At 45.1% G+C, this 9,578-nt stretch overlaps 1 protein-coding gene across 1 annotated transcript; it reads left to right on the top strand.

Moving 5' to 3' along the window:
• The first annotated feature begins 5,760 nt into the window (after window positions 1-5,760).
• Window positions 5,761-9,189, top strand: LOC123142201 (disease resistance protein PIK6-NP-like). Its single transcript, XM_044561200.1, has one exon. The coding sequence runs from the start codon at window positions 5,829-5,831 to the stop codon at window positions 8,892-8,894; it is 3,066 nt and encodes a 1,021-aa protein (XP_044417135.1). The 5' UTR covers window positions 5,761-5,828; the 3' UTR covers window positions 8,895-9,189.
• The last annotated feature ends 389 nt before the right edge of the window (window positions 9,190-9,578 follow it).

The raw sequence follows: 9,578 nt of genomic DNA on the forward strand, positions 1-9,578 counted from the left end.
CTGATAGACAGCACAGTGTGATTTTCTGCATCTTGACTGACTCGGGATACTTCGGCCGCAAGCGTGGAAGCTCTATGTGGTAGCAAGACAAACCAAAAGGAGTGGCAGATTTTCCATTTCACGATGAGCAGATTTTCCATTTCACGATGTTCACAGCTCTTGCCTTCTTATGCTACCAAGATATGAAGAGTGCTGCTATCTCAATTTTCTAATTAAGGTCACCAATGTTATACACAACATTATTCTAGTCCGTGTTCGCTGAAATAAATGAAAACTTATTGATCTGTACCCCATGTATTAAGCGAGAAAACAACATGTATTAAGCGATAAAATAAATTAGAAGGAGGCCACGAATTCTATCTGTACCCCATGATCTACGTAGGCACGTAACCAACATTAAATGATTTAATAAATTAAGCAAACCGGTTGGCCTATTAATATTTTTCCGTATGTTGTTCCGGTTTATTCAGGTGAACTGTTCTAGATTACAATTTGGTTACTTTTTTCGTTTATGGTTCGGGTGGTTTAAAGTTTTTGTTTTATTCAGGTGTTGTTTCATTTTCACTGGTTCTACTGTTATGTGTTATTGGGGTTTGCTTTCTCTGTTTATTTGGGGTATTGTTTTGGTTAGAAGTTGTTGCTCCGATTTATTCAAGTGTATTGTTTCAGGTTACAATTTGGTTACTGTTTCGGTTTATGGTTCGGGTGTATTGTTCTGGGTTACAATTCGGTTACTGTTTCAGTTTATGGTTCAGGTGGGTTAATGTTTTTGGTTTATTCAGGTGTCGTTCCGTTTCACTAGTTTTTCTGTTTCGGATTATTCGAGTTGCTGTTTCGGTTTATTTGGTTTACTGTTTCGGTTAGCAGTTCTGGGTTTATTCGGATACTGTTTTAGTTTTTGTTCGGGTAATTGTTAGTGAATTGTTCACCGATGTCACGGTGTAAAAATGGGCAGTAATCGGTCAGGAACTTATTTTCCCACGAATTACTGTTCATGCAAATACATTGTTCCCGCCTACCGTTTTGTGCCTCGGCGATTGAGACGGCTCGGCGTTGATACGCCCAGTATTATTATGTGTAGAAAAATCCTAAATCACACCCCTGTATATATAAGGACGCGGCGGTGAAAGAGGAGAGAAACGATGTGTAAGAAAAACCTTAACCCTCTATATAAGGACACGATGGTGGAGGAGAAGAGAAATGATGTGCAGAAAAATCACAGTTTTTTACCAACCTGCGTATTTTTTTCTCATGTGGAAACAAAAAAATAAGAAAAAAAAATCATATTATTCGGTGCACTGTTCAAACGGGTACTGTTCACTGATGTTGATGTAAATAACAGTAGAAGATTAAAAAAGTCACACTAAAAAACAGAAAAAGCAAACCTTCCCGCTTTGGTATATTATACTACTGTTTACTGATGGTGATGTAAATGAACAGTAAAATATTAATGAAAGTAAAAAAGAACCAGGAAAAGCAAAGCCTTCTCGAGAAGGCCAATTTGGCTCCCGGGCTCAGCTGCACCCGCGCTGACGAAAAAAATCAAAATAAATATTAGAAAAAGTCAAAAAATTCCTTTTTTTTTGTGGTAGATAATTTGATGCGTGAGGTTTGCTGCAAAATTCAACTCGTTTGGACATTTGAGCATCTCTCGGCGACAAAGTCGGGGGTTTTAAAAAAGTTTAGTGTTCACGAATTGTTTTGACCCGATTTGTCTTTTTTGTCGAGAGCTGCTCAAATGTCTAAATGAGTTGAAATTTGCAGCGGTCCTCACGCAACAAATTATCTACCACACAAAAAAATTGGATTTTTTGAATTTTTCTAGTATTTGTTTTGAATTTTTTTCTGAGCGAGAGCATCTGAGCCTGGGCTCAGACGCGGATTTTCGAGCCTTCTCGCCTTAGTATAGCAATATACTACTGTTCACTGATGATGATGTAAATGAACAGTAAAATATTAAAAAAAGTCAAAAAAACCCCAAGAAAAGCCATATAACTTTTTATGCGGTCTCAAATACTCTTTTGATCCAAGTTACTAGTTTTCTAAGAGCATCTACAATCAGGATTGGCTAATTTTGATCCCCAAACGTCCGCGGACGTGCACGGTCAGTGATCTGGCATGTTCATTTTGAGCCTCCATTTGTGCATGCATTCTACCATGTCCCCTACATCCTCCTCAAATTCTCCGGCCAAACACATACAATTGGTGGGAATGAAGAGAGAAAGAGAAAAAAAATAAAGAGGAAAATTGGTCCGGAGTGGAACGCATCCTACATGGAGGACTGTCTGGACATCTTCATATCCTCCCCATATTTGATGTGGATATGAGAATTTGAGACAACGACAAAGTGGGGAGTCCCATTGGGTGACTTTTTTCTGTCTCCGATGTGAACAGGGACAGGCAGTCCGATTGGACGTTTGAGGGGTCCGGTTGTAGATGCTCTGAATGTATGTGAATCAAGACAATGTCATTTCAATAGTATGTTTCTTTTTCTATTATTGGTCCTACAAATTAAATATGAATGGCTGAGAACGTCAAGCTCAATTTTTTTCCAAAATTCAAACTTTTTTGTTTCAAAAAAAATCTGAAAAGAATTGTGCAACTAAACAAGGATGTTATGTGTATGTGTGTAAATTTTTAGGATGAAATACGATCTGTACAAAAAAGACAAATTCATGACCTAGGAGGATAAATAGTAGCATATTTTAAAAATCCCCAAATTTGTTTTCTTTTAATTTGTACAACCTTCATTTCAACATATTTTGCCCTGAGAATTTACACATATGCGTGCTATGCCTTCACACATATCTGTATTTCTTTTCAGAAATTTTTGAAATGTAAAAATATGAATTTTAATAAAATTTAAAATTTGAATTTGAAGGCCTCCATGGAGGCCAAGCTCCAAAAGCAATTTTTTTGAATGGCTGACTTATATTTTAGGACAGGTGGAATAGTTAGCTAGCATTATGGTTTATTTTTTCAACATTTGAGGGGAGCTAGGAATGGCATGAAACGTACCTAGCCGCCAGGGCGCTCGTACCCAACCGCCGCTAGGGTTTTCTGCCTTCTGCCGGTGCCGGTCTGCATCGTCTCTTATACACTAGTAGAAAACAGAGCTTTGGTTGAAGCCAGGATAAGGGCATTAATTCCGGTTCACTCATGAACCGGGACCAAAGGGTGCATCAGTCATTAGTCCCGGTTCGTGAGGCCAGGTAGCCGGCCAGGCCTCGGGGGCCATTGGTCCCGGTTCCAGACACAAACCTGGACCAATTGGCCTCGCTCCTGGCCCAGCACCTTTAGTCCCGGTTGGTGGTTGGAACCGGGACCAAAGGTTGTCCTTTAGTCCCGGTTTTAGCCACAAACCGGGACTAAAGAGAGGCCTATATATACCCCCGCCCCTGCCCGCGAACAGAGCCACTGCTCTGTTTTTTTGGCCGGCCGTGGGAAAGGTTTGTGGTGCTCTAGATCACCTCCTATGCACATGAGGTGTTTGATGAAATGCCCGAGCCACGCTTAAGCTTTCTCCTCAGAAAGCTCCTTGTTCAAGCTCCATTGTCCTCAAGATTTGTCTAGGTTTAGCGGTCCGTCCTGTCCCGTCTCCGTCCTCACAGCCATCGACCGCCCACGCCGATCTCGTCGCCGGCACCACCGTGGTGAGCCTCTTGTTCTTATCTTCTTTCAAAAAGAAAAAGTTCTTACTTGTATGATTTAGATAGATACTTGTATAATTTTCTTACTTTTATTACTGTTTGTTATTATATGGTGCAATGGTTTTGGTATCCGCCTCCGTCGATCCTCGTCCTATCTATGATCCTCGTCCTCGTCCTGCCAAAGTGAAACGGAGAAGTTGAAGTTCGATCGCATGTTAGAGGATCACAAAAAAGGGTTGTACCCAAATTACAAAGATGGCAACACAAAGCTCGGTACCACACTGGAATTGCTGCAATGGAAGGCAAACAATGGTGTATCTGATAACGGATTTGAGAATCTACTGAAAATATTGAAGAAGAAGCTTTCAAAGGATAACGAATTGCCCGACAACACGTACGGAGCAAAGAAGGTCCTCCTGCCTGGGCGCCCCGCAGCGGCCACGTGGAGCCCCTTCTGTCCCGGTTCGTAAGAAAACCGGGACAAAAGGTTTTGGGCTTTAGTCCCGGTTCCAGAACCGGGTCTAAAGGCCCTCTGGAACCGGGACTAGTTCCCTGTTTTCTACTAGTGGTAGCCTTAGGGCTATGGAGGCATGGTGGATCACGGCCCTTGCCGGTGGGAGGGCTTCGTTTTTTGATGCTTTTCCGAGTTTCCGTAGGGTTTGTGTCTTACTTGGAGAGATGAGACGGCGGCTCTTTAAAGATGAAATAAGATTCTCCTCGCCCTAGTCCCCGTCCCGATGGTGCTTCTATAGCACAAAGGGCGTGTGGAGGTTTGTCTCCAGCGGATCTCATGGGATTCGGTAGGCTTGTCTTCGGTGGATCCACATGGATTCGGTATTTGTTCGTGTGTGTATAGGCTAGATCCTTCTAATCTAAACCTCTCTTCAACGGCGGTGGTTACTGTTTTGGTGCGCCGATTCTATAGGGTCTTAGCACGATGACTTCCTGACTATATACTACAACAAGTTTCGTCTGGCTCCAGTAAGGGAGGGGCAACGGTAGGGGCGCGCCTTCGGCTTGCTACGTGGTCTACGGTTTATGATGTAATTTTTATTAATTTTTATTATTTATGATATTCGTTGTTCTATAATGAAAAGATTGGAAGTTTCCAGCAAAAAAGATAAATCCGAGGGGAGCATTTTTCTCTATAACTTTATGTGCGAGCATGATGGTTATTTGTATTTTCGGCCAGAGCAATCATGGACATGTATCTCCGTATAAATTGATGATGGTCCCACTAATCAGCGACACGACCCGTACAACAAAGCAAGCGGTACAACCGGCTCCCAAATAAACAAATTTCGTCCCCAAGTCGCTAGAAAAAATTCCGACCAGCGCGCCGTCGCCTCACCCCATAGTCGCCGTCTCCGGCTCTCCGCCCGTTCACCGCCGTCTTCTTTGGATCCGGCCGCCGCTCCACCACCCCACCCCACTCATGCCCGACCGACCCCGTCGGGTTTCTCCGTCCGCGGCCACGGCGGGAGGCGACGGGGTCATGCCCTACCTCACCGGCCTCGATTCCGGCGAGGCGGCGGCGCCATTATTCGGCTTCGGCTCCGGCTTGTGTGCTTCTGGGTCTTCTCCCCCGGACAGGCACCTCTGTCCCACTCTTACTCCAGCTACTGGGGCAATGAGGTAGTACAAAGGTGACGTTCTTTCTCCACATCTACAATCCTGTGAAATCTAGGGAATGGGTTTTCCTATTGAGTGATATTCATGTGCCACCATTACTGTGAAATTGAGAGGAATCCTATGTCTTCCACATGTCATACTTATCGATCCTCGCAGCATAAAGGGTAAATAAGTTCAGATATAGCCATAGTTAAACAAATGTCAGAGCCATCGGATGCCGGGCTTGGCCATGTGCACGGCATACAGCTCAATGTGAGATCTCGAGATCTGACTAACCCACCTACTGATTAATCATTGCAGTTTTCTAATCGTCCAAACTCATCTAATCGTTGCAACTTGTATTAGTTTTTAGTATACCAAGACTTCATCTACATAGCCAGTCTTGAGTCTCTAAATTAACCGCAGCTGTGCCTGTCATACAGCGCGGCGAACGTGGCGGTCTTGAAGACTTGATCAAACTGACGGATAATGGCGTTTGGGCTGTGGAAGAGACGTCGGGGCAAACCAACGGTTGGTGCAAATGGGGCAAAAACAAATACGTATACAATGTTAGTCATGTTGCAAGTGCAATCCCTTTCACTGCTTCTGCCTGCCTCTTGCTGCCTAGCAGCTCCCAAATCTCAAGTCCCAACCACACCTCCCATCCAGCAGTGTCTCTCATCTCCCTTGCTTTTTGCTTCCATTGATGCACACACCACATCCTCCAAATCAAGCACGATGGACGCCCAAGGTGCCCTCGACTCGCTCCTCGGCCGCCTCACCACCATCCTCGTGGACGAGGCAAAACTGCTCGGCAACCTCCATGGCGATGTTGAGTTCATCAAGGAGGAGATGGAGTGCATGAATGGCGTGCTCCTCCACCTCGCGGAGGCTCAACACCTCGATCGCCATGTTCGCGCTTGGATGAAGCAAGTCGTTGGCCTCGCCCGCAACTGCGAGGGCAACGTCGAGCTCTACATCCACAGTGTCACGGATGCTGGCCACCATGACCGTGGCTTCCTTGGCTACTTGCGGCAGATCATCCGGTATATGCGTACCATCCCGGAGCGGCATCGGATTGCGACGCGGATACGTGAGCTTAAGGTCAGGGCGCACGATGTGGGCCACAGGCAGCTGAGGTATGGTATCACCATGCCACCGGCTGCTGACCAGGACGGCGCGATATTCATGGATGACGACATAGCAGTCCCCGACGGACCAGAAGCCGAGCTGGAAGATGCTCGGAGACGCGCTCTTCTTGTCAATTGTTCGTGGTCGGAGGACAAAGAGGCTTATGAACAGAAAATCATGGATGATACCATCAAGTCCCTGCTGTTGTCTGAGGAGGAACCTGTTGATGAACTAGCAAATGGGGAATCACACCCGAGGATATTCCTGATGACCTGGGATGAATGTTCCGGAGAGGATAGGGATTTCACAATTCTTGTAGCTAAGAAACTATATGAGCAGGAAATCAGCTCATTTAGTTGCAAAGCCCGGGTCAGCCATTACAAATTGGATTCTGTGGTGGTATTACTGCAGGAAATACTGCACCAAGTGACGTCCCTTCCAGCTGAACAAGAAGACGTGCCCAGGTTGGAAGCGGAGAAGAGTACAGAAACATCACTGGGTGATGACGAGGACGGCGAGGCAATGCAACTCACCAAGAAACTTGAGGGGTTCCTCAAAGGTAAACGATTCTTGATCATTCTTTATAATGTCTATGGTATAGAATGGGATACCATAAGGTCTGCCCTGTTACATGTTACTGCTCAAGGCTCTCCTGGTAGCGCTATTGTCATTAGCACAGAGTATGCTGATTTAGTGGAGTCCCCCTATAAAATCCTCAAGCCACAAACTCTATTACGTGCTTTCTGCAGTAAAACCATGGAGCTTGCTAGATGTTTTGAAGATTCTATATATCATATATCGAATATTTTAGAATTATGTCACCCCGATGTCTTTGCAATGAAGATGTTCCAACATCTTCTGTATGTTAACCCTGGAAGAGGTAAAACACAGCTAGACCAATTTACAAAAACCTTACAGGGTTGTCGAGATGCAAACAAAAGTGTCGCAAAGCAAATGGTGAAGATCTCCTACAATGACCTGCCTGCCAAGTACAGGAGCTGCTTGTTGTACCTGACCATCTTCCCAGATGGTGACCCCATTAGGAGAACAACCGTGTGTACAAGATGGATAGCCGAAGGGCTGATAACGTCAAGGGAGAATCATGCACAAGATGAAGCCGATTCCTGTATCGATGCACTCCTCTCAAGGGGTCTCATTCAACCTGGGCAGATTAGTGACACGGGCAAGATCAAGACCTTTACATTGCATCGTGTTGTTCGTGAAGTCATCACCATGATTGCTAGAGATGTTAACTTTGTGGACACGGACCTACCACCCGATTTGGCTCGCCACCTTCCTGTTCACAGTAGAACTGGGGTGCAAACATCTCATGCCGATCGTTCCATGAAAGCAGCTGATGGCAATGGCATTGTGGCATTTCTTCCAGACTTGGCAAAGTCATCTCAGTGGCAGCTTATGAAGATGCTGGATCTTGAAGGTTGTAGAGGTTTAAAGAAGCACCATTTGAAAAGCATCTGCAAAATAATACTGCTCAAGTATTTGAGCCTCAGGAACACAGATATTACTGAACTGCCCAAGCAGATCGAGAAGTTGCAGTGTCTGGAGACCTTTGACATCCGGCAAACAGCGGTACAGTCATTCGCCACTAAATCGATCATGGTTCCAATGCTAAAGCATCTACTTGCTGGTCAGGCTGAGTCTCCAAGCAACAATTCCGATGGGCCTCAAGATTTGTTTACGGCGGTGCGCCTTCCCAGCAGCATCAGAAGAATGGAACAATTGGAGACACTATCCCATGTTGAAGCTTCCCACCGTTTGAGTGATTTAACTGATGTTGGCCATCTGTTACGGCTGAGGAAACTGGGTGTGATTCTTTCTGGTAAGAAAGGCGCTTTGGATATTTTGTTCCAGCAGATTGAAAGATTACACGGTTGCCTCCGCTCTTTGTCAATCCAGATCAACCAACCGGTTTCCAAAAATGAGGATACTCCTTGTGCAGAGGAGGTGATCACATTAGTCTCGCCTCCAAAACTTCTTCAGAGCCTAAACATTAGAGGCATCAGGAGTGATCTTCTCATGTGGATTGCAGAGCTTGATCAACTTACTAAGATAACACTGAGCGAGACCTACCTGGCAGAGGATTACACACGCATCCTTGGCAAGCTTGCAGCTCTGCGTTGCCTCAGGCTTCGGCGCAATTCATACGCCGGAAGCAGGCTCACTTTCAAGGATGAAGAGTTCAAGAGCCTCAAGTCATTGGTCGTCGATGACGGCATCATCATCAACATTAGCTTTGACACCGGAGCGGCTCCCAAGATCGAGACCGTTGTGTGGTATTTCGCCACAATGGAGTCTATTTCTGGACTCCTCTGCCTTCCCAAACTGAAGAAGCTCGAGCTCAATGGTGATTGTGACCCTGATGCAGTGAGACAAGAACTTGATGAAGAGCACCCCAACAGTGTTGATTTCAAGCACAGGCCAGGCCATGGACATCAAGAAGATGGAGCTACTGTTGCTGCCTCCACCTCCATGAGCAAGTGATTGATTACTCTCCGTCAACTGTAAACGCGCTTTGGTTGGTGTTTGCCTCACTCATTTATCTTCCTGAATAAAGAGGCAGCCGCCTGTAGGAATGCCCGTTGGTCTCCTTTCAGCCTCGCGCCTCGTTGTATCTGAATCCTATCTGTTTTGTGTAATTTGTGAGCCTTTTCTGGGTGCACTTGTGCGTTTGGTTTTAACTCTTTGTACTCTCCAGACCTGGATTCTGTTATGTGCGTGCATGTTTGTGTGTGAGCTGCATGCTTGCTCTGGTGTGTAGTGCGGTATTGAATTTTCATTGTACAATCTTGTTTACCGCAAAGCTATATCTGTGATGTTTATTTATATTGTTATTTACCACTTCTGTTTTCAAACACAAGTGGTTTTGACAGTGTAAATTGAACTGCCAAAATGTCTTATATTTAGGAGCAAAGGGTGTAGTTCATAGTTGTTCAATAAAGTCGGGAGCGCAGAGTTGTTGTGATGAAAAGATTAGAGGTTCCCCTAACAATCTCTGTTCTTTTCGGCATTCTGAAACTTGTCTGTTGTTGTGCAAACTGTAACTGTCATCTTACGCTGTTAAACTGATATTCGATCAGAAGACGTGGTGAGAATCAGCTGTCCTGATTTCTGACATCTTACTCTGTTGTTGCAATCTGCTACCCCGATGTGGTGAGAATCAGCTGT

The sequence above is a fragment of the Triticum aestivum genome, chromosome 6D, assembly GCF_018294505.1.
Source record: "Triticum aestivum cultivar Chinese Spring chromosome 6D, IWGSC CS RefSeq v2.1, whole genome shotgun sequence".
Lineage (NCBI taxonomy): Eukaryota > Viridiplantae > Streptophyta > Magnoliopsida > Poales > Poaceae > Triticum > Triticum aestivum.